Source organism: Dermacentor albipictus, unplaced genomic scaffold, assembly GCF_038994185.2.
Source record: "Dermacentor albipictus isolate Rhodes 1998 colony unplaced genomic scaffold, USDA_Dalb.pri_finalv2 scaffold_21, whole genome shotgun sequence".
Classification (NCBI taxonomy): domain Eukaryota; kingdom Metazoa; phylum Arthropoda; class Arachnida; order Ixodida; family Ixodidae; genus Dermacentor; species Dermacentor albipictus.
In genome coordinates, this window is record NW_027225575.1 from 1,193,894 (window position 1) to 1,218,782 (window position 24,889).

The following is a 24,889-nucleotide window of genomic DNA, read 5'->3' on the forward strand; positions in this document are numbered from 1 at the left end:
CCGTCCGGGACAGAAACGTCGCTACTCGACTTTTTCGCCCCGGACGTGAAGCCTAAGTATTGAAGTATGTGCCTGCCTGCTTCGGTCATAGAGAGCCGCTCCAGCTGGGCGGTGCGTTGCGCTTCCGCAATTTCCTCGAGGCTATTGTGTGCCCCCAGGCTCAGGAGCTTGTTGGTGTTCGTACACTCGAATAGTCCAAGCACCGCCTTGTAAGCTCTGTGTGTCTGGGCGTTGATCGTATTCTTTTCACACTGCATTCAGTTGTGAAAGGCTGCAACGTAGGTGACGTGGCTGATTACGAAGGAGTGCACAAGCCGAATCAAGCTTTCCTCCTTCATCCCGGCCTTGCGGTTGCCGACCCGTCTGATGAGACGTATTGCGTTGGTAATCTTGGCTGTAATGCGGGAAATGGTCTCGCCGTTGTCCCGTCGCTTGTCTATAATCATGCCGAGCACCCGGATTTTCTCGACCACCGCGATCACTTGGCTGTTCCTCGTCACGATCTTGATGGCCTCGTAATCCCTCACTTCGTTCTTGCTACTCCTGACGTACTTCGGTAGTAACACCAGCAGTTCTGACTTGCTCGGTGAGAAGATCAAACCGGAATCGTTCAGCTGTTCTTCGATCGCGTCGACGGCTTCTTGTAGCGCACTCTCAATGTGACCATCGCTGCCTCCCGGAACCCACAGCGTGATGCCATCGGCGTAGATGGTGTGCCAGACGCCCTCAACGCGAGAGAGTCGCTTGGCCACCTCGATCATAACGAGGTTGAATAACAACGGCGAGATGACCGAGCCCTGGGGGGTCCCGACACTGCCGAGCCCCTTTTCTTGGAGCCGTAGATCGCCGGCGCAGAGCTCGGTAACCCACCCCGTCAGAAAGTCCTTGATGTAATTGTACATTCTTGCGCCCATGTTGAGTCCAGACACCTGGGCTAGGATCGCAGAGTGCTTCACCTAGTCGAAGGCGCTCTGCAGGTCCAGCCCCAGAATGGCCTTTTTGTCTTTCGTTAGGGTGTCATTGTCAATGATATCTTTCTTCAACAGAATCATCGCGTCTTGGGTGCCGAGGGAACGCCGAAACCCGATGATCGTGGCAGGGTATAGTCCCGACTCCTCCAGGTAATCCTGCCACCTACACATGAGGACGTGCTCCAACACCTTGCCCACGCAGGACGTGAGCGAGATGGGCCGGAGGTTGTCCGTGTTCGGCGGCTTGCCTGGTTTCGGGATGAGGATGGTCTTGGCAGTCTTCCACTGTTGGGGCAGTGACCCCACCCTCCAGCACTTGTAATAAGCGGTGAGGTTTTCGATGGCTACATCGCTGAGGTTCTTGAGCGCTCTGTTCGAGATGTGATCCAGGCAGGCCGCCAATTGCTGTTTAGTTCGTGCAGGGCCGCTCGCACCTCCTCGACACTGATGTCATGGTCGAGCTTCTCGTTGGCTTGGCCGCCGTACTGGGGATGCCTTTCCGTGGGTGTAACCGGAAGGTACTTGCTGTCTATGCGCCTGATTACTTCGGTATCGCCGTTTTCCTTGACTGCTCTGTGAATGATCTTCGGTGAATATGAGTGAAGTAATCGGTACATTAAGCTGCGTATGGTTCGGCGGGACGAAACGCAGACTGCGTGTGTGTGTGCATGCGGCGAGAATGTCCTGAAATAAAGAACGTACTTGACAAGTGGGGGCTCATCCGATCGGTCCTAACATGGAGGACCAAGAATTGTCTAGTGCCACCCAGGAAGTTGCGCAGCCCCTCCTGCCTTCTTCGATCGTGCAAGGACTGTTGGCTTCGACTTCAGGGTCCACAACGGAAAAGGAGAGACTCGTGGCTGACATAGCTCAAATTCTGCGCACCACGCCTCTCAACGACATAGTTAGGCCTGACAAGACAACCGGCAAGGCTAGGCTCGATGAGGCAACAGGCGCGGTGCCAGCCCTAAACATGAAACGTGCTCCCGTCCCACTGCCGAAATTCAGTGGCTACCAGTACCGACACTCCCCGCAATACATTCTGGAAAAGTACTCAGAGTACTGCGATATTTCGGGGATCCGCCCTGACCACCGTTTGCAGTTGCTTCCAGGAGTGTTGGAGGGGTCAGCCAAGCAACGGTGGCGCTTCTCAGGTGCGCACCCCGACTGGCAGTCCTTCGCGTCCGAATTTACGACGGAGTTTACCACCGTTGACTACAAGTTTAAACTAAAAGCAGTGCTGGATCAACACACTCAGCACCCGGCAGAAAACCTCAAGCAGTTCATTCATGCCGTTGCCGAATACTATGACCGTATAGCAGAGCCTATTTCAGATGCAGAAAAGGTTGAACGCGTGCGGAGACAAATGCATCCAACCTTCTAACACCTAAAAGCCAGCATGAGCTTCGCAAACCTGCAAGAAATGGCGAAGGCGGCTGGCCCTATCATGGAATGCGTTTGACATCGCTTGTGCTACACGCCACCGCCACCAGCGCATATTGCACAAGCAGCAGCTGATTTGGCCTTTGTCTATTCATCTCCGCCCACACCACCGCAATGCCCAACCAAACCCTCGCGGCCAAGCAACGAGAGTGGCAGCTGCAACCTGCGGCAGTTTCCGATTCTGAGTGTCCGCGGTCAATGACGCTTCAGGCTGGAGCCCGGGAGTGGAACCCCTCACCTGTACCTTGCGCCGAACACACGAAGCAACTACACTTCGCCACCGCAGTAACTTGGGAGAGCGCCTCAGAACTTTGGGTTTCAAGCGCCACAAGGCATCCCGCGATTCGAGCCACCAGACCGCAGCATCATGTGTCAGCTGTGTGGCGGTTTTGGCCACATTGCACGTCAATGCGCTACTGCCAGACCATGCAGCCAACCGCGCTGTTTTCACTGCAATTCCCCGCGACACATACAAGTAGATTGCCCGGGAAATGGACGAGCATGATCGCTTCTTTGGTAGACGGCTAAGCGAAGTCCCTGCAAGTGCTTGTAACAGCTAGAAATAAAGAACCACTGCTTGAACTGTTGATTGGTAACAGCGTACTTTATGCGCTCATGGACACTGGGGCAAGCGTGAGCTTAATAAGCAGCCGTGCCTTCGCAGCGGCCAAGTGCATGGGAGCCACTTTCAGGGAAGAAGCACGAACCCTGAGGATTGCCTAAGTCTGGTCACAAACTGCACAATCGGTTCGCTGTTGTATTCGTTGGCAAAGTGGGTCCAGGAAGCAGCGTTTCTTCCTTTTGCCAGAGCTGTGTCATATTGTTGTCCCTCAGCGGGATTTTCTTGAGGTGGCAGGTATTTCTCTCCACATGGGCCTTGGTGGATGGTCACTGCACTCTGACCCACATGGGCTTGTCAAACTTAAGAGGGCACCGAAGCGGCCATGCGCGTCCGATGCTGGACACCGACCCTTGTCAGACTGCAAGGCAGCGTTGCAAGGAAATAAGCGAGGTCAAGAGCCCTTATGAATATATGCGGCCAGCTCTCTACAGGCACTTCTTGAAGATATGCAGGATGTCTGCTACAATACCACTGAGAGTGGCAAGTGTAGTCTAGAGAACCTTCGCGAAGAGCAGAAGTAGAAACGTAACATCCTCGCAGACCATAACCATATTTTCACCACTCTGCCAGGTTGCATGTCCCTGGTGGTTCACCAAATAGACAGAAGCAGACCCCCACAGTTAGATGCAAGCTGCACCCGGTTAACAGTCAAAAGAGAGAAATTCTTGATGGGTGTAGCCAAGATTTGCTGGACCAAGACCTTATTGAGCCCAGCTCGACTTCCTGGGCCAATGCCCCTGTATTAATAAAGAAGAAACCTGGAGGATATTGCCTTGCGGTTGACTACAGGCTCTTAAATGCAGTCACAACTGTGGCAGTATATCCCATGCCCCGCACAGACTGTGTGCTGGCTCAGCTCGGTGGCGCTAGGTGGTTCACGAGCCTCGACCATACTCAGGGCTTCTTTCAAGTGTCGCTTGCTCCCAAAGATGTACCGAAGACTGCCTTCCTGTGCCATAGAGGAGTGTTTCAATTTAAAGGGACACTAAAGGTTACAATGAAGTCAAGTTAAAGTGATAAAGCAATGCTCTAGAACGTCTAAGGCGTCAATATAATCGCAAACAGAGCTTTAGTAACCGAGAAATTGAGGTAAATGCATGACACGATTTGAGAACCCCCCCCCCCCCCCCAGCGACATTGCGGTACTAGCCCGATGACGAAGGCACTCCTCATCATAATTTATGTCACTAGTACTCAACTACTTCTATTAAAAAGATCACTTCATTAGGTTATAAGACGGAAGAAAATGCTACTTGTCTACTTCTGTTCGATTCTAAGAAAAAATTACATTTTGACATTACCCTTGGGTGGTCGAAAGGTATCGTTTTCGCTCGACTCTGCGCCGCGCGCGGTTTGGAGTTTCAGTTGTTTCGTTATCGCATCATGCTGCGCTGGTTCTGCTGTCTGGCGAAACTTGCACTTGGAACAAGCAGCGAGAATGCCACGTCCATGTGATGTGGTGGGATGCGCGAATGGTCCGCGGAACTTGGCCAAGGGCAGTTGTAGTGGCGAATCCAACGTTACTTATCACTGTGTGCCAACGAGGGAACCTCTCCGTTCGAAGTGGTTAAGTGCCGTACCTCTGCCACAGCGCGTTGGCAAAGAGCCAAAAAAATCGCGTAGTGTGATCGCAGCAGTTTCGTTCAGAGGCTTACGAGTTCAACGCCAGCTTATTGAAGTCGCGTGGAGTGCCTTTCAAAGCAATGATTTCCCGTAGCGCTGTTCTGTCGGTCTTGCTTGCATTCTCCGAAGCGCAAGAACAACTGCAGGTCGAAGACGGGGCGGTGAGTTCGGAATTTGTTTTTCACGAAGGAAATGCTACAAATGTGCAAATATCTACAGCCATGACATACAGTTGCCGTCGTAGTATTACTTAACGACGCCGGCAGCGCGAGCCCTCAGCAGCAGGCCTCGTTCATCAGTGCTTAAATCGCTGAACTCGAGCCCAGCACCGCGAGCCAATGTGTCGTTGTCAGGGTGGTCCATTACAACGAGCGTCAAAGTTGGCCTCATAAAATAAAGAACCAGCTTATCGTCGCGCGCTTTCCCTTCCGGTAGCCACCATAGTTCCGTTTTCGCGCTGCTGTCGGTTCTGTCTTGGCTCTATTTCTGGCCGCGCGTTTGCGTTTTGCCCAGAAAAGCCGTAGCGCCATATGCGGCGCCGTTTTACTCACCGTCGGCGCAGCGTCACTGTGAGACCATGACGTCACCACTACTCGATCGGAGGGCGGGTGATTTGAACGGCGCTAGAAGTACGCGGACGCTTCAAAACGCATTTTCTCTTAAAATAAGTCTCTTCTTCGCATGAAACAAGCGTTTCAAGGTTTTTGGGATGGTATTTCAACAGTCCAGGTTGACTTAATATTAACCTTTAGTTTCCCTTTAAGCGAATGCCATTTGGGGTAGTAGGTGGGCTGGCAACATTTCAGTCTCTCATGGACAAAGTGTTAGAAGGCATAAAACGCAACTACTGCATGGCATTTCTTGACGATTTGCTTATTTATTCAGAAACTTTGGGGATCACATACAACTTATCGCTGAGGTACAGTGAAGAATTGGCTCTGCAGGTCTGACAATGAATCCGAGCAACGTTACATGCTGTGAACAGGCATTAAAGTTCCTTGGACATGTAATCTCTCCAGGCAAATGTCAACCTGACCCGGACAAGGTGCGAGAAGTTGCAGAGTTTCAAATTTCAAATTTCAAAAATCAGTTTATTCAAACGACTAATAAGAAATACATGTGAACCATCTGGGCCCTTAGTCTTCTCGGCTAGACTTGGGCCCATGCAGGTGCCAAGTCTAGTTCCCATGCCACAAAACAGTCAAGGAGCTCCAAATGCTTTTGGGCCTTGCGGGATACTACAGAAAGTTTATCCTCTGGTTTTCTGACAAAGCCACACCCCTGACAGCTCTCCTCAAGAAAGGAGCCCATTGGGTTTGGGGTGCCGAGCAACAGACAGCATTCAAGATTCTGAGGCTAAAACTGGCAGGAGAGGTGGCTGTGCTATTGCCTGACCTAAACAGGCCCTTGTCCTGACCTAAACTTCCTTGTCCCACTCAGCTTGCCGATGATTACGGAACGCCTTTTGTACCGCAGGTTTTATATCTACACCAGGTACTGAGCTTACATCAATTGTATCCCGATGAGCCGCTTGTTCAGAATTTTTGTCCACCATTTCATTGCCTGCGCTCCCAGAGTGGCCTGGCACCCAGCATACAACAAGAGCAGGGATTTCTTCATACGCTACGTGAATGTGTTTAAGGAGCTGGTTTATTACAGGATTTCGGCTTGCTTTGCCACAGGACAGGGCTGTGACAATGCTTAAGGAATCTGCGTACATTATACACACTTGTACCTTGTGCTGTACTATGTACTCAACAGTGATCAGAATACCGCAGGCTTCTGTTGTAAAGATGCTGTTATGGTTATGCAACGTTTTATAGTTGGAAAAGTTTGGGCCATGGGCTGCACGTGATACCAAAGTTGCTGACTTTGAAGCATCAGTGAAAAATGCCATAGATCTATACTTGTCTTCAAGGGCCAAAAACTGTCGGTGGATCAGGGCACTTGGACAACTCTTTTTGTTAAGCTTTGTAAAGGACAAGCCACAGGTGATTGTGCATTGCTCCCAAGGTGGGATGGGTTCAGCGTAGTCGCTTTCCTGCAGATCTGTGAAAACTGCTCAGAGTTTTTCCGCAACAGATTTCACTGCTAACGGGAACGGGGGAGTGTGTGAAGGCCTGTTTAAATACAACTGATTTGTGGACTGATCAGTTATGAGTGCTTTGCATGGATGTTGTTTTAGAGACATGGTTCTTATTGGATAGGTGACTCCGAGACATGTACGCTGATAATCCAGTGGCCACTGATCCGACTCTGCATAGAGACATTGGACAGGGCTCGTACGAAAAGCACCAAGTGCTACGCAGATACCTATGCAGATACCTTTCCCAGGATCAAGTAGAATAAGTGTTGTCTTTGAAGCTGACTGGTAAACAATACATCCATAGCCTTCTTTTGTCCCGTCTTTTAATCGCGCTACCGTACTCCCCTTGATGATGCATTACCAACAAGCCCACATTGCAACCCTCGTGAACTTCCAGACACAGTTACATAGGTTTCTAAATTTCAACCAGTCTGCACTATGAAGTCTCCATTTTTGGAGGGTAAGCTGGTCCATCGTGCCCTTTTATTGTTTCTAGGAGTGTGGGGAAGGGGTCGCTCCCATATGGATTACTAATAACTCTCCATTCCAGGTACGGAAGAAGTGATGCAGGCCCTATTGCTAAATCAGTACATGAACAGGTATTGTGTGTAGAACTGTAAAAAGTTGCCTCTGCCTTGTTAAATAGACAAGCTCCATATGAAAGAAGGAACTTTTCTATTGCCCGTCCTCTCGCATCACATCTTGAGTCACCTCGAAATGTGCTGTGAGCATTAAAATCTCCAATTACTATATAAGGTTCACGAAGCTGGTCAATCAGCTTTTCAAATTCTTCAGTGTCAAACCGTTCATCAGGCAATATATATATGGAGCAAGTAGTTATAAGTTGATTTAAAGATATAGCCCGAACGGCCACAGCTTCAGATTAATTCTTGAGTGATACATGCTGGCATGCTACTAGCTTTTGCGCTATGATTGTCGCACCACCTGAAGAAGAATTACCATTATTTCGATCTTTGCAGAAGACTACGAACTGCTTTAAGAAGTTCTTGTGTGCAGACTTTAAATGTGTTTCTTGAACACAGAACCATCGTGGCTGATATTTCTCTAGTAGATCTTTGACATCATCTAGATTGTGAAATGGGCCCCTGGCATTCCACTGAATTATTTGTGTAGCCATATCGAGGAAGATTTTTGTTGTCTGCGTCTGGGGGTAACCTGTACGGTAACCGTACAGGTTACCGGTCCCTTTTTTGGCGTAGTTCTTGAGAGCTTATCTTTCTTAGTGTGCTCTAGAGGGCGCTGATCTTTTGGTCTCGATGACGCCAGGGTTTTTGCGTCGAGCTCCATAGCCTTCTCCGAGGCGCTGGATGGTCGAGAATCAGGCACTGAGACGCGCGTCTCAGGTCTGGGAGTTCGGTTTAGCCTGGGGCCCTGCGAAACCAGGGTCTGCAAGCACGTCTTTGATGATGATAATGATCATGGAGCAGCACTGGCTGCTGCCACCAAGGGGGTGGATGTAGTTACTACTGTGCCACTGACTGGCATCCCTGTAGACCCCTGAGGCCGCTGTGGTGCTGCCCCCTGCCGCACCACACGGGCGTAGGTTGTTTGAGGTAAGTGTGCTAATTTCTTTCTTCTCTCATAGAAGGAAATCTTCTCTTTAACCGTAAGTGCAATTATGTCTTTTTCTTTCTTCCAGCAAGGGCAAGATCGTGAATATGCTGGATGATCTCCTCTGCAGTTTGTACAGTGTGGAGCAGCATTGCAGTTGTCCGACTGATGGTCATAGGCGCTACACTTTGCACACGTCGATTTACCTCTGCATGATTGCGATGCATGTCCGAACCTCTGGCACTTGGAACACTGCCTCGGGTTTGGGATATACGGTCTTACGTTGATCTTCAGATAGCCTGCATCAAGTGTACTAGGCACAATACTGGTACCAAAGGTAAGTATAACGTGTTTGGTTGGGATTTGTTCATCATTTCTTCGGAGAGTTATTCTTTGAACCTTGATTACATATTGTACTTGGAAACCTTCGAGTTCTTCATCGCTCAGGCGTAAGAAATCTTCTTATGATATCACGCCCCTGCTTGTGTTAAGAGAACGGTGTGCTGAGATTTGTCACTTTGATGTCACCGACACAGGCGAGATCAGCGGGCTTTTCTACTTGGTCTTTGGTTTCGAGTTCAAGGAGGAGGTCCCCACTTGACATCTTTGAAACCTTGTATTGTTTTCCAATTTTTTGTACTAGGCATTTCGCTAGTAGGAATGGGGATAGTTTTCTCGATGGCACAGATCATTCCCTCTGCATGGTATTCATGCACAGGGAAACGTGGGAGCGTGGGAATCTTTCTACGTTGCTTTTCAAAGTGAAATCAAAAATTGCTTCGGTGCGCCCTCTTTTTAGGACAATCTAGAAGGGGGGAATGCATTTGCCATGACATTCTTAGAATATTCAGCGGCGAAGGTAGCCACCCATAACCAAGCCCATCACCAAGCTTGTCATTAAAATCAAGCATTTTCAAAATTACCGGCCGTGGATGGTTTTCACAAGCTCTTCCAAAACGATGGAGACGTTCAGTGCGGGGGCATTGAATGCCAAGACTCTGTTGAAATAATTAAGATATTTTGGAAAGAAGAGAATCGTGAGTTTCATCAAGAGTTTCTAATAAGCCATACAACATAACGTTGTTCCGCCTAGAGCAATTTTCTAGATCTTCATATTTTCCTGCTCTCGGTGAATTAGCAGAGCGGCTTGAATGGCCCGAAGAAGCGCGAGCCTTTTTAGAAGATTTAGTCGGCCGGGTTCCCGTAGTGGGTCCAGTGTTAAGCTCGATATCACCGCTCAAGAGAAGGCTGCTGAGGGCCGTCAACATAACAGAGCATACCTCATGAAAAAAAGTGGCCGTGGGCAGCACAGCAACAGCAAAAAACGATCGTCAGACTTTAAACGAAGAGCATGTTGCGGTAACTTACCTGCATAAGCAAGAAACAGCATTTAGGCGGCATTCCGTAGCTGTTGCCGAGCTACCCACTGATGAAGGGAACCGCACACAGGGTTTTTAAACCACTGCCTGATGATGTCCATGAGCTGGGAGGGTTACTGATTGGTTCGTCAGGAATGGAAACGTTGAGGGTGGTGTCGAACGGCAAAGATTAGCGGATTGATGGCCCACACTCATGACACACGTGGGCAATAGTGCAGACCTGCGCAGATTCCTCGATCTCAGCTACGTGCCATTGCACCGGTGATGGCGCAGTCAGCCGTGTGAAGGCAGCAGCAGGGACGACGGTTCCGAGGAAGAAACTGGCAAACTGCATAAGCAAAAAACAGCATTTAGGCGGCATTCCGTAGCTGTTGCCGAGCTGCCACTGAAGAGGGGAACCACACACAGGGCTTTTACATACCTACATACCTGTACATGTCAGTTATACAACGCCGCTATAACCTAAAGTATGTACCCAAGGCTGGGTAGATACACACGGTTAACCCTTGCTGCCTGGGAAATGAGAAGTAAAATGAAGTGAGTAGAAGACAGGAAAGATTCAAAGTGAGAGAGAAATACAAAGAGTGGAGAGGGGGACAGGAAGAGACAACTACCGATTTCCCCCGGGTGGGTCAGTCTACGTGAAACCAGACCAAAGAGGTGTGTTGCCGCCGCCGAGGGGCCGTGAAGGTCCAAACACCCGGCACTGGCTCTACAACCAGGATCCCCTTTTACCCGGACATGGCTAAACCGCGCATGGTTAGACGTGCGAGGGTCCAACCCTCGTGTGCTCGGATGCGTGGTGTCGCAACACACCAAACGCCTGCTGACGCAGACGACCCAGCGAGGAAAAAATAAATAGCCTTCTAATTTTACAACATATCCTACAGCGATTGAGCCAACTACAGCTCTACATGGTGATGGTGCTACTCTATCAATTCATACAAAGCAGAAATTCTTGATTATTGTATTTCTAATGCCTGCCACTGCCATAAAGTGTTGATAACAAAAATTCTCGCATTGTCTTGCAACAGTTACGTTCATTAGAGGCGGTCACCACTGAAGCACTCAGTACAAAACAGGGGTATGGAGTCAAAATGTAAATGTCAAACAAAGTGATAGTCGATTCTGCATTTCGGAGAACTTTCTCCCGTTTGCGTGCCAATAGCAATGGCACATTCACAAAAGCTTTCGTATTGCACTTCTGGCGAATGCAGGAAAATTCAATGTTTAACAGCAGCCCCCAAGGGAAGACAGCCCAGAGTCACTTCAACAACAGGACTTGCCTTCAACTTTGTGTCGCTATGTTGTAGGTCACTATAGCAAGGGACACGTTTCGTTTAGTAAATCTTGAGTTGAGGGGACACGCTACTCGAAAAAAAAATGATTTGTTGTACTAGAGGTTTGAAAATTGAGCCAATCAGAGAGCTCTTCAAGCAGATTTTCTATATGTCACTAGAGTATGCCCTTTACAACAACAATACAGTGGAACCCTGGTTATACGTCCCCCGGTTTCGCGACGACCCGGGTTTTACGATGGATTAGTGCCGTCCCGGCGAAGTCCCCATAGAAGCAATGCATCAAAAACCCCGGTTATCCAACGCAATTTTACGCCTGTCCCGCTTTATAGGACGACCCTCGCGAAGCGCGGGACGGAATGACGGACGAAAGAAAAGTGCCGTGGGTCTTCCCGCCTTTTTGCGAAGAAAAAACCCTAGCGCCTTTTTTTTTTCTCCACAATGACTTTCTCCCCCTCGTCTCGGCGGCATCGGCTCTCGTCGCGTTGGATGCCGGCATCAAGCAAGGATACCAGATGGATGGATGGATGGATGTTATGAGCATCCCCTTTGGAACGGGGTGGTGGGTTGCGCCACCAAGCTTTTGCTATTATACTGCCTAATGTCCTACCTAGGTTAAACAATGAAAAAGAGAAAAAGAAACACTATAAACTACCCCACCCAAATTTTCTGATCCTTATTTCGAACTGTGCTTTTGTACGTCTCCGTTTTTTGTCGTTTCCCTACTTTTCTTCCACCATTCCTCCAATCGCCTCTTACTAATGCCTATTGCGGACATGTTTACTTTTCCACTGCTCTCACTGAACCCAAGCGCTTCAATGAGGCCAGTGGCGCCTAAATCGACCGATGGGTAGACGTATTCACATTCTAATAAAACATGCTTCATAGTCTCCATAGCTTTACCGCAGCAAGCGCATGCTTCTTCTTCCGTCTTATATCTCGCTTTATAGGTGCGTGTTCTAAGGAATGCCGATCTCGCTTCGAAAATAATGAGCTTCCTTTTGAGGTATAATAAATTGTTCCATTCCTTATTTCGTTTTTTTCTTCTTAAGTAGTCACTTATGGCAGGTTTCTTTTCCATTGTCGCCACGCATGAGATTATTTCAGCCTCTCTGACTTTCCACTTGACATTCTTTGTTGCTGTGTTGCCCACCCTACAGGCCGCATACTTGCTGATAAGCTCCCTAGTTCTTTTCCTCCACTGTGAATCAATGTTTTTCCTGTAAAGATACCTGAACACTCTCCCAGCCCATTTACTTTCTTCCATATTCCTCAGCCATTCTTCATACTCAATTTTACTGCGAGCTTCCCTCACTTCAAAACTAGTCCAGCCCATATCACCCTGCACAGCTTCATTTGTAGTCTTCCCGTGAGCGCCCAATGCGAGGCGACCCACTGACCTTTGGTTCCCGTCGAGTCCTCATTTTACCCCTGATTTATAGCAAACAACCGCATTTCCAAAAGTAAGTCCTGGAACCATTACACCTTTCTACATACCTCGGAGGACCTCGTACCTATTGTATCCCCATAGCGCTCTGTGCTTCATTATGGCTGCATTTCTCTTCCCCTTTACTGTTATGGTTTTTTCCTGTGTTTCCATATATCCATTGCCTTCGTTCATCCATATACCAAGGTATTTATATTCTGTTACCCGAGGTATTTCTTGACCCTGTATCTCCACTGTCTGTTCACTGTTTTCACTGAATACCATAACACCTGATTTTCTAACACTAAACTTCGAGCCTAAATCATTGCCTTCTTGTCCACAGATATTAGCCAGACGTTGCAAATCACTTTGCTTGTTAGCTAGCAACACAATGTCGTCATAAAATAAACCTGGGAGTTGCTGCTCTATTACTGTACCCGCCTGTTTGTATGAAAGATTAAACCCGATAATATTTCCTTGAAGCGCCCTCTCCATCCTCACCATGTACATCATAAACAACGGCGATAAAGGGCACCCCAGCCTCAGTCCCTTGTTGATATGAACTTTCTCCTCGCTCCTCATCCCTTCCCATTCAACACAAACGGTATTTTCTAGGTAAATCTTTCTCAAAAGCTGTAGACAATCGTCACCTAAGCCTTCCCCTTCCAGAATATCCCACAAAACGTTGTGGTCTACGTTGTCATAGGCTCCTGTAATGTCTAAAAAGGCCACATATCTGATTTCTACTTTTGACACTTCAATACGCTGAGTAAGAACAAATAAGTTATCATCTAAACGCCTACCTATTCTGAACCCATTATGAAGTTCTCCCAAAATGCCATTATTCTCTACCCATGCTTGAAGCTTTAATTTAATTACCTGCATTGCTACCCTGAATATTACCAATGTAATTGTCAACGGTCTAAACGAGTGAATTATATCTTTCTCCCCCTTACCTTAATAAATTAAATTCATTCTACTTTGTCGCCAGCTGTCTGGTATTCGTCTATCTTTAAAAATTTTTTTCACTGCTTTCACCAGAGCTTCCTTACTTTTTGGCCTACTTCATTAATTAGCCTAACGGAAACCTCGCTAGCCCCGTGGCTGCGTGCTTAGGAATTTTTTCTTCCGCTTTCTTCCAGCTGAAATTGGTCAGCACCAGCTCCTTTTTCCACTTGGGTCTCTTTCATGCTCTTTTTTTCTTCAAATACAACTTTGTCATTGGCTTGGAAAGATTCGGCTGTTATTTTTCGCATGCAATTTATTGCCGCTTCTCCTTCCAGTATGTATTCATCTTTATCTAGGATATGTTGTTGTAATGTTGTTGTTGACTTCCTGCCTAAAAGTTTTATGTGGTTCCAAAATATTCTAGGTGCGGTCTTCTTTTTCTTACGCATTTCTGACAACCAACGTTCACTTTCACCTTTTAATTTTGCTTTCACCAGTATTTGAACCATAGACTTTTTCTCTTGGTATATTTCCCATATACCGGTTACTTCATCCTGCGGCAACTGCGCCTTCTTTGCCTGCCTGTGCTCTCGAGATGATTTCTGTCGTTCGGCGATCGCTTCTCGTATCTCCCTGTTCCACCAGCTTTTCGGTTTCTTTCTTCCTTTCCACCTTTCCAACGAACATGTTGTTCCTCTTTCCGTATTTCTGTCGTTATTACACTTAGAAGCTCACTATATTCCCACTTTTTACTTGGCCATTTGCCAAGTTCTTCCTCGACTCTAGTGACTATATTTGCTAGTTGTTCAGTGTTCAAATTTGGACTGGCCATTTTGTGCTCCTTGCTCGCTTTGCCAACTACATATCCAATTTTCAATATGATGCCTTTATGGTTACGCCCTATGCTGCTATGCCCTTCCTCATCAATGACCATTTCTCTCAATTATCATGAATTCCTTCTGTCATCAGACAGTAATCAATGGTCGATTGCCGGTTTCCCACTTCCCACGTGATCTGCCCTTCACACTTAGGCCCTGTGTTCACGATAGCGAGGTTATGTTGCTCACAAACGTCGAGCACTGACTTCCCATTGTTATCGGTATAGCCATCTAAATCCTGTATGTGGCCATTCAAGTCACCTAATAAGACAATTTAGAGATCATTCCCGAAACCCTTAATATCTGCACTTTCTCTCAGCTCATTTCTCTCGGCTTATTTTCCATATTGCCTCATTAGCAGCCACTACGGCTCTTAGTACTTGACTGCCACGTACAGGCACCTCCGGCACCGTGCACACCACGATCTTCACTTGAGGGGGTAGCTTGCGCAAGTCGTCCACCCCCTTCGCCAAGCGCTGGGCTAGTCCAGTCCCTTTCTTGTTTAGTACGTCATTTAGCCCACCTGCTACTGTGAGTAGATTGCGCACGTGGGCAGTGTCTGCGAGCTTTTCTTTTGCTCGCTCTATACAGAACTCAGTGTCAACCCTGGAAATGTCCCTACCACCACTCTTTTGTCGTTTTCACTCTCTCCACAGCTTTTGAGCACCCAGCCAGATTTGAGTCGCCGGCGATAAATACCCTTTCACTCTCTCCTACCTCGCCCTGCTTCCATTTATCCTTTTCCACGTGATTCCGACTCGACAAGGGGCCTTATCCCCTGGGCTCCTGCTTTTTCCGCGTGGCGGCTTCAAGGTAGATGCCGCTCTTTCCAGCTAAACCTTCATCACGCTGCATGCATGCATTCCACGTACTTTGCTGACACTCCGTCGCCTGTCACGTCGGGGGTCTGCGTTCCATTGTCACGCACATTCTCGTTCACAATGGCAGCCCTGTTCAGCTTTTCCTCGGCTCCTTCAAGTCTCTGTTCAACTACCTGCCGTACATCACTCTCCCTGTTTACCTCATTTTCAAGCTTTTGCACCTGTTTGAGAAGCTCTTCCTGGAAAGCCTCCATTTTCTGCAGCCTAGTATCGACATCACATTGTGTGCCGGTTGATTTGATGCCCTCCCCATCCTCATCCGCCTCCTCATCTGCCTTGAGGGACCCCCCACGCACTGCTTGCCTTCCCCTCTTTCTGGCCATGCACTGCACGGCTTTTTGCAAATACAATTCTATAATAATGCTACTACTGATGCAAATACTATAATACTATAATACTATATCAATGCAGAGCGCATGCCTTTTAGCAAAAACCGATACGCACAGGATCCAAATCTTCAATATGTCGCAAAGCAACTCTCACTACTGTTTCAAAAACAATCAATGTCGCGGAGACCCAAGGTATGACACGCTAAGCGGTTAGTACAGCATCGTCTGGCGGTTACGGAGCGCCGCGAGTCGGAAAAAAATGATCACTGTTCACCATGCCATGCATTTTATTGCCAGTTCTTGGAACGAAGTGTCGCGAAGCACAATCGCTAACTCGTTCAAGCACTGCGGCTTTAAGCGAGAGACTGCCTCCTCTGCTGGGGACGCAAAAACCTCGATCCCGCTCGAGGCCGATGCAGGCTTTGCCGACGACTATTTCGAGGGTTTAAACCTGTGGAGGCCGACGACAACGTTGCGATCTGTGGCAAGGTGTCGCTGGATGACGCCATCCAGGAGGCTCAATTGCGTAGTGCCGACACCGCTGCGACATCGGACGAGGACAATGACGACGCCACACATGCCGTGCCTGTGCCTACCACGTTTGCCTAGGTGCTACGGCACATAGATGGCATCCGGAACTTCATCTGTTCACGCGACGCCGCTGAGGACCTCCTTTTGGACGTTGCCCAACAAGAGCGAAAGCTCTTGGTTCACGGATCAAACAAGGTCCAAAAGAAACTTACCGACTTTTTGTAAAGTTCGCACCTGCTGGCGGGAATCACGGCAGTGGGCAGTGGAGTTGCTTCAAACGTTCGTTTGAATAAAGCACGATTGGTACTGCAGCACTATTTCTTGTCGCATTTACTTTTTTGGTAATTTGGGTTTACAAGCCCTGCAGAGTATGTTAGTAGCCCACATTGAAGCTCCACGTAAATCCGTTGCACGAAATACGTAATATGTATGTTCGGATTTCACGACGCCCGAATTTTACGACGCTTTTTCGCGGTCTCGAGAAAGTCGTATAATCGGGGTTCCACTGTATGTGTAGTGATCTCTGCGGGCACTCTCCACGTATTAAATTTTCACAAGAAGCATGGTGTGTAGCGAACTTAGCTTTTTGTGGACTGTAAAGCGCCGATATCTATCCAAACAGCATGTAAAATTAGCGGAACTATGCAAGTAAAGGTTTATACATTTCAATAATTTTCTTCAGAGTCCGATGAGAACAACCTTGTGCACTTACATTGTCCTATACTTACTAAATTTGGCATAGTCTTCAAGATATGCAGAATGCTGATATTGGCTTGAAATTGCAATATCTTTCTAAATTTTTCAAACGTCCTAATTTTTTTGCATAGTTGCAGTAACTGTACATGCTGTTCCGATAGGCATCCACACTTTCTAGTCTACAATGATTTGCAAAAAATAAAGAACGATGCTTCTTGCGGAAATTTTGTACACAAGTGCCTGCAAAGGTATTTTTCCGCTGTACAGGATGTAAATAAAAATATACAGCAGCAACAAAAAACCAATGACATATCTAAATTTACATAAACTGTATGAATGGCAGTACATTCAAATCACAAGTGCAAATAATTAAAGAAAGTTGTTTTGAGGAGCATTCCCCTTGATAAGTGGCTGCCAATGTATTCTAACAGAAAATGCCTTCAGCCAGACCAAAGGGAGATTTAGAAATAGCACACCCAAGCGTCTGCCTACAAAGCCTCATGCCCTGCTTGCCTTCCTTGGTACTTTTGCATTTTGTTGTATGCCACCTATTGCATACCTTAGAATTCAGTGGGCAAAACCTAAAAAACCCTATTAATATAACAAATTTTTAGCCAGTAAAAAAATTGCACGCAAATAGGTGCTACCAACTGTAATGTGACAATAAACAAATATTTGTTCTCACAATAATCAAACCAGTCATATCAAATATATCATCACAAATTTGGTAATGGATGCACAAAGAACTTGCTGATTGCCACATGGTTTCACGAACAAAATATTTCGATGATTTTTCTGGTTGACTTCACTTCCCTGTAGCACAGGGACTGTGGCCTAGAATCCTCAATGTACTAACCCATGCCTGGAAGCCAATATTTAAATCTGAAATAAAGACATTCATCCCCCTCGCCACATGTTGGCACTATGTCTTCAGAATACGCGTGTACCTATGGACATGCAGTCTGTAGAATTATCTTTACATGATCTGTACAGTTACTCAGCACTAATAAATTCTCCAATTCTGAAAAATTAGGAAATACATTTGCCACTCAAGGCACTGCTGCAAACCTTTGTGTTCGAGAAATGCAATACTCATAAGTTGGAACACAACCGATGTGTGCATAAAACCTACACATTTGGCATTCGTCAGCGTGGCAAGCCTCTTTGCCACGCTGACGAATACGAAGAGTACCATATGTTTCATGTCTGAAACCTTTTGTGCCAGCACGACTGGTACCATTGCACTCAAAGGAAGTCCCATTATCATCGGGCTTATGAGGGGCACCCACGTATCTCTAGTTTATTATTTTCTTTTTTGTGCTCCTATATTCTTGACTTTCTTAAAGATAAAGGGGGCTTGAAACAAGTACTCTATTCTTGTTTTAAGTTTAACCTGCACCAGAGCCCTTGTTAAGCTACATTTCCTGAATATTTTGCAGTGCTGTAGATTATCAAAGGAAGAAAGAAATGCCGTAAGTGAGCATTTTGGTCTTACGCATTAAGCGATTTAAGAACCTATAAATTATGTACAGAAATACAAAAGAACTACGAAAAAAATGGGCATAAGGACACAAATTATAATAGCAGGAGCTGATGCTGGGAATTGTAAGAAAAGAACTATTAAAAACTAGGTACTAAAAGCATATTTGAATCATAATAACAGTGGTACTTGCAAAGAATCCTAAGAGACAGATAGAGTGTCAAGCTCAGGGAACACTCCACCCCAGTATTCGCTCATGGTTCCATAAGTGGTCACAGTTGGTGATACTGTTTGGATAGACGGCAGCCGAAGTAGAGCTGCGAAATAGGTGAAAGAGGTCGAGGGGTCGTGAAAGGTTGCACACTGGTTGCACAGCAGTTTGCCTTGAACTCTGGACTCATCTGACAATGACGCGTGGAGCCTGGCGATACGTCGTTTCTAAGAGGTCTGGCTCGAGTTGCGGCACTGCTTGGGTGAAATTTCAATGCAAACCGAAAAAAATACAGAAAAAAGAACAACAAAGTTCATATCTATGAACACCAAACTATTCTTCACCATAGGACAAACCGATAATCAGGAGTCTAAACTACTTCCAAGTTAATTACTTCATGGCTGAGTGGCTACCAGGCGCTTCAGTCAAGAAGATGCCACTGGATTACATGTATTTAACCGCATGTGGCTGCCTGCTGCCGGCCTGCTTGGCATCGTCACTAAGGCCGTCAACTGTCTTCTCTAGTGGACGTAGTCGGAACAGGGTGGCGGCAGGAGACAGGGGCAGTAGCCACCAGCTTACACCTGCAACAAATGTGCAAAAATGTTCATAGTCATACCATGTCGCAATTTACAAGAAAAAGTCAGCAGATGTCTGCGTAGCAAGGCTACCAATACAAATAAAGGTGAACACTTAGGCCCTACAACACAACTAGAACAGCGACAAATACAAAATGGCACTTATGCTTCTGAAAATGCAAGCAAAGACGGAAAAATGTGTGGAACCCAGCTGTGCATGGAAACTCGGTTGGAACCTGAGCTATAGTTATCAAGTGACTTGCTAGTCAACTGCAGGCCTGCCACCTTAACAAGTCATTGTATATTTTTTTAACCTGCATTATTTTAAGCTGCATTATTCGAAGTTCAACATCTCTTGACATAAGTAGATCGCCAAACTAATTTTAATGAACGAATTCCCATGGTCGTTAATACGACAAAATGCAAGCTGAGAATGAAGCTGGCCAAGCGGGTAGTGAAGCATAAAAATGCGCTTGTCTACATGCTAGTTTTGTTTTGCTGCCCGTTTTTTGCTCCAGCATTACAATACATTACTGTCACATTCTTGACATTTCATGCTGATAATTTTTAATCCAAAACACATATTTCAGCAAGGGCAATAATGCTTCTGTTTAACGATAAATAGTAGTAGAAAGAGGAATGTCACTGAAGCCAACGTTTCAAGGAGAGGACTTGTCTCCTTCTTCTTGTCGAAACATTAGCGCCAGCGGTGCTCCTTGTTCTACGGCTATTCATCATTTCAAGAAGGAATGCGAACACACAAAGGAGGCTTGTGTGTGTTGTCTCCTCCAGCCGTCTTTTGTCTTTACCCAATTATAATCTCTGTCTCTACGTAAGTGTATTACCCTTTACTCAATAATAATAAAATGAATACTGACAGGAATGAGAAAAAAACATTGCAACAAACAGCACCATACTGCTAAGGAGATGTGCAAAAGTTCCTGGTACGATTTGTCTCACCCATAACCTGCTGGTTAAGATGGCTACTCCCTGTGGCTGTTGCCGCTCCTTGAATACCTAAACCAAAATACTTTTCAAAATTACCAAAATATGCAGGACAACAGCAGTAGAGGAGTAAGTGGCACAACATTGTTTCATACTAGAAGGTAAACTCATCTGATACACGACAAACACATCTTTTTTATTAAGTTAGGAGGAGAATAAACCATAAATACATTTAATTTAATGCTGTCGCGGTTTCCTGGTATGAAAAAAACAGGTATTTCCGCACGGAAGCAGTAAAATATTAAATAGCCTTCTGTATTTACAACATATCCTACAGTGATTAAGCCAACTACAGCTGTATGTACTCAAAATTTTTCTACGCACATTGTAATAGCCATGGCAGGATGAGCTTGGGTTAGTCGATGCTGCTCACTGGGAGGAACAACTTTGCAATGAACTCATTTCTGCTTGCCAAATATAAGCCCTAACATAAAGACACAAATAAAAGGACCTTTTTATTCCATAAAACACAGGACACAAAACAGAAAATCCAGTAGTATTACAAATTCACCATAGAACACATTCAGGTTTTTTAAGCCTAGTAGGCTTTTACTACATAAAGGTTGCAGCAAAATCGTGCCTTTAAATAGTGACAACAGTGAAAATAAAGATTACGTGAAAAATAATACATTATATGTCGGCTAATGTGTTTGTGACTTGCAGCCAAAGGCACACTAAACTTATTTTGTTTCAGCGCTTTCAAAGCGTCGTGCCTCTTACGTTTATGCAAGCAGCCGATTTACCGCTACGAAAATGTATGTGGTCCCACGTCGTGTGACACTCCATACGGCATTGCAGTGCTTTTTTATTATTCGCGGTAATATACCTGAAGCGCTAGTGAATCTTCAAGATACACAAGCTGTCTTCAACGTTCTCGACGACCTGTCTTCGCCAGCGAAAGTAGCACTGGTGCTACTATTGTACCTTCACTTGAAGTTACGTGGTACGTACTGTGCGGATGTTTCAATGCAACAGGCCGCTCGTCATTAGGATCGTCAAGAACGGTGTTTCTCCAGGCAGTAAAGCTTCGTTATAACTTCAGATGCTCTGTTGAGGCTTCCGTCTGCCAGTAGTGTTTTCGCACACATACGCGGGCACATGCCAAGAAACGTCTTTGAACTTCCAAAAGAACCGCCGCACAACATGCAGCCAAACAGAAAAGGCCGAGTACGCACCATTTTAAACTCGAACAAAAGCTCACCTGAGACGTTAGGAGAAATATGGCGCAACAGCTCATCTCGCTGTGCAGTTGCACAGTGTTAGGATTTGCTCCTGCCGTTTCCGCTGCAGCGCTCGCCGTAGCAGAAGGTCACTCCTCGCTTGTAGGCTTTGTATGCATCTCGCCGTTTGTGTGCCTTGCGATCTCTCATATCATCCTGCAAACTCCTAGAGTACATCGTGGAACGCTTTATAAATGACTTTTTAAAGGAAAAGGACATCCTACCACCTTTTTGGCATGGTTTCAGGAAGGGCATGTCAACCACTACTCAACTAATTACGACGGTTCATGACTTTCTCAGCGTACTGGATAACTCGGGACAGATAGATGTTCTTTTCCTGGATATGGCGAAAGCTTTTGACAAGGTACCGCAGTCAAAGCTTCTTTATAAATTGCAGTTGATTGGTCTTCCGCTGTATCTTGTAGAATGGGTCAGAGCATACTTAATTGGTAGTACGCAGTCTGTTGATGTGAATGGCACCCTTTCTGAATCGCTTGCTGTTACTTCCGGTGTTCCGCAAGGTAGTGTGTTAGGACCTTTGCTGTTTTTAATATATATAAATGATTTAGTAAATGTAATTCCGCGGTCAGTGTCAGTAAAATTGTTCGCAGATGACTGCGTTGTATATAAAGAAATAACATCAATAGAAGACCATAAATTGCTCCAAGAATCTTTGCTTAAAATATGTCACTGGTGTGAAGAATGGAATATGGATTTAAACATTGATAAAAGTGTACTTCTCCGAGTTACGCGAAAAAGAAATATTAGCTGTTACCAATATTGCCTCCATAACAGTCACATTAGCGAGGTCTCACACTATGAATACCTAGGAATAACAACCGGTTAACCTGGGGCACTCATATTTCTGAGATCTGTTCAACTGCATTCTCGACGCTCTGTTTCTTGAGACGAAAATTAAAACATACTCCTAGCCATATTAAGCTCTTGGCTTATACAACTTTCATCAGGTCCAAACTTGACTACTCGTCCGTAATTTGGGAGCCCCACATTAAGAAAGACATCTATGAATTAGAGGTCGCTCAGAGAAAGGCAGTACGTTTCGTTTTTCATAAATACAGAAGGTCAGACTCCCCAACACAACTTATGAAGGACAATAATATCCCGTTGCTTAGTACACGTAGAAAACTGAACCGCATTTCTTTCCTTCATAAAATTTTGGCAGCAAAGCTTAGCATTGCTCCCCCCTCCTACCTCAGACACTCCACTACACGAAGGACCCGACATTATAGCGAACACTCATTACAGCCTATATTTGCTAATACAAACTTATTTAGGCGCAGTTTTTTCCCTCAAACAATAGCTGATTGGAACGCGCTTCCTCAATCGATTTTTCGCTCTCCTGACATGGAACAGGCCCTTCATACTTTGTTTCTTCAGTAGAGAGTAAACAATTTCAATGTTCATTGTTTTAGTTTCTGCTCTGCCATTTTTAAATTTTTATTTCTCTTGTATGTCATATACAATGTAATCTTTTTTTTCTTTTTTTTGCATTTGCGTGCTGTTATGATTTGTGTTTTCATACCTCTCCTGCTTGGGCTAATCTGGCCTGCAGTATTGTGAAATAAATAAATAAAAATCACAATGAAAGGCGGAGTGCAAACCGCAACACTTTGGGTGCTTGTCACGGTTTGGCGAGCTGCACTTGCTCGATGTCAAAGACGATATCGGCGCCGCGTTGCTGCTGACGGTCCTTCTCGTCGCAATCGCATAGCACGGAAAGAAGTTGCCACCCTATAACTTACCCTAACGTCTGGTTACAGTCGCCCACACAGCAGAGCTTTCAGAACCATTCAACAACGTACTTGCACACCCGGTACACTTACACCCTTTTCTATGCTTACACTGTCTGCTTCGCGGGAAAATCATGGGGAAACTGGGAACGACTGCATCATGGCGATGCGGTGAGCGCTGCAGTCGGGTGACGGACGAGATGTTTATTTGAGGTACATACAAACTGGGATACATAGTGAAGGAGAAAAAGCAGTCATCTGACTACTATGCCGAAAAATTTCGGCTCGTTCTTTGATGAAATAATAGACGGGGTGCTAACGCAATCGTCACCTGCTCTGGCTATCTGAGCTGCTTCGACCATTTCGCTCGTAATCTTATTCCTGTGGCGATAGACAACAACAGTTTGTTTTAATAGAGGGAAGCATAGTGCCTTCGCGTCACATTTTCTACAATGGGCAGCCAGATGCCCATCTATTGCGATGCTCTCCACTTTATTACTATGCTCCGAAAAACGCACGTTTAAACACCTGCCCGTCTGGCCTACGTAGTACATCCCACGGGAAAGGGAAATCTTATACACCACGTTGCGAGTCATCATGTAACAAAAGGATCCTTGTGTGCAGTAGCGCAACTACGCTTTCCTTTCCTCATGGAACAGCTCAACACACTCAACCTCAAGAGTTTGTTAGGGGCTGTAGAAACAACGTTTACACCAGAACGTTGCCCAACCGTCTTTAGGTTGTGGAAAACCTTATGAAACTAGGACTTACAGCCACCTTTCGTTTGTCTCTTTCTTCTTTACTCTCTCTCTTTCGTCATCCGCTCTCTGCTCATCGCTCATGCGTGAAGTTAACTTCCTTCGACGATGCATGCCTTCAGCAACCGAGATAATGATATGTCTCGGATAGTTCGCTGCTTCGAGACGAGCCACCTGCTTACTAAGAATTTTTGGGCACAGTAGTCACATGACTGCTTTTCCTCCTTCTCTTCAGTGTGTCTGTTGCAGTGGCGTCCCAGTGAGTAGCAGTGAGGAGCAAAAGCCCCCAGATTTTCTCTCTCGCACCCGCTCTTACTCGCACCTGCACACAAACGACTGGCGATCCCTCAAATGAACGTCTCGTTTATGCAGACGGCGTGCGTCTAAATGTGCAAAAATCCCTCACGTGACCTGATCCTAGGTGCCTAGGGACAAGATCGTTTAGGGACTTTTGAGAAGGTGGGCGCCAAGTGATGCCGTGGCGCCAAAGTTGGTTTGTGGCGCGTTGAATCTTCGGCCCATGCTGACCGCTGGTCGTATGATGTCTCCGCAGTGTGTTCAGTATTTGTTGGCGAAAAGTCGTGCGGTACTAGCGGTGTGGCATGTCGGCTTTTGGTCTCGGTGAACTCTGGTGGCGTGAGACCCGCATTTCTGAATAATTCAGTGGTGCTGACGATCGAAATATTGAAGTGGTGTAGTGCCTCGGCAATGCAATTTGCGAACCGGCGCTGTGCAGCAGCGTCCTCACTTCGCTCATGCACCTTTACTTGGCGGGCGTTGTAGGGGGAGGTATTGTAGGTGTTCTTCGCCACGACTTACGTTACGTAAGTAATATAATGCTTAAGGTGGTGTTTGCTCACAACTGTTCATGCGTCCTTGAAATGGGGCAGCGCATGTTTTCAATCGCGTTCAGCGCTAGTGCGCCATCCATGACTTCATGTGATTTACATTTATTGTGGGTTTTACGACAGTTGTCGCGTAGTGCTGTGAACTTAACGGAGCTTTAGTGACATCACATGGTCTGCTAGAATTCCACGAACTAAAATGTAGAGTAGATGTTTAATATTATTCATACTAAGGGAGTGATAAACACGGTGAGGTGCAACTTAATACAGCGCCGTTATATTCAGCTGCATCTCTGCCCGTTTTTCGTGCTCTTAGTTTTAGCAATGGGATCCAAGGTTCTGTGTAAAGTTGGAACGA

The 24,889-nt window shown here is 46.2% G+C and overlaps 1 protein-coding gene across 1 annotated transcript; it reads right to left on the reverse strand.

The window, feature by feature from the left end:
• Positions 1-257: 257 nt before the first annotated feature.
• On the reverse strand, positions 258-914 carry LOC139052319 (uncharacterized). The gene has a single exon (XM_070529413.1). The coding sequence runs from the start codon at positions 912-914 to the stop codon at positions 258-260; it is 657 nt and encodes a 218-aa protein (XP_070385514.1).
• Between the last annotated feature and the right edge of the window lie 23,975 nt (positions 915-24,889).

Coding starts and splice junctions, on each gene's coding strand:
- LOC139052319 (XM_070529413.1), bottom strand. CDS start 914: ATGGGCGCAAGAATGTACAATTACATCAAGGACTTTCTGACGGGGTGG.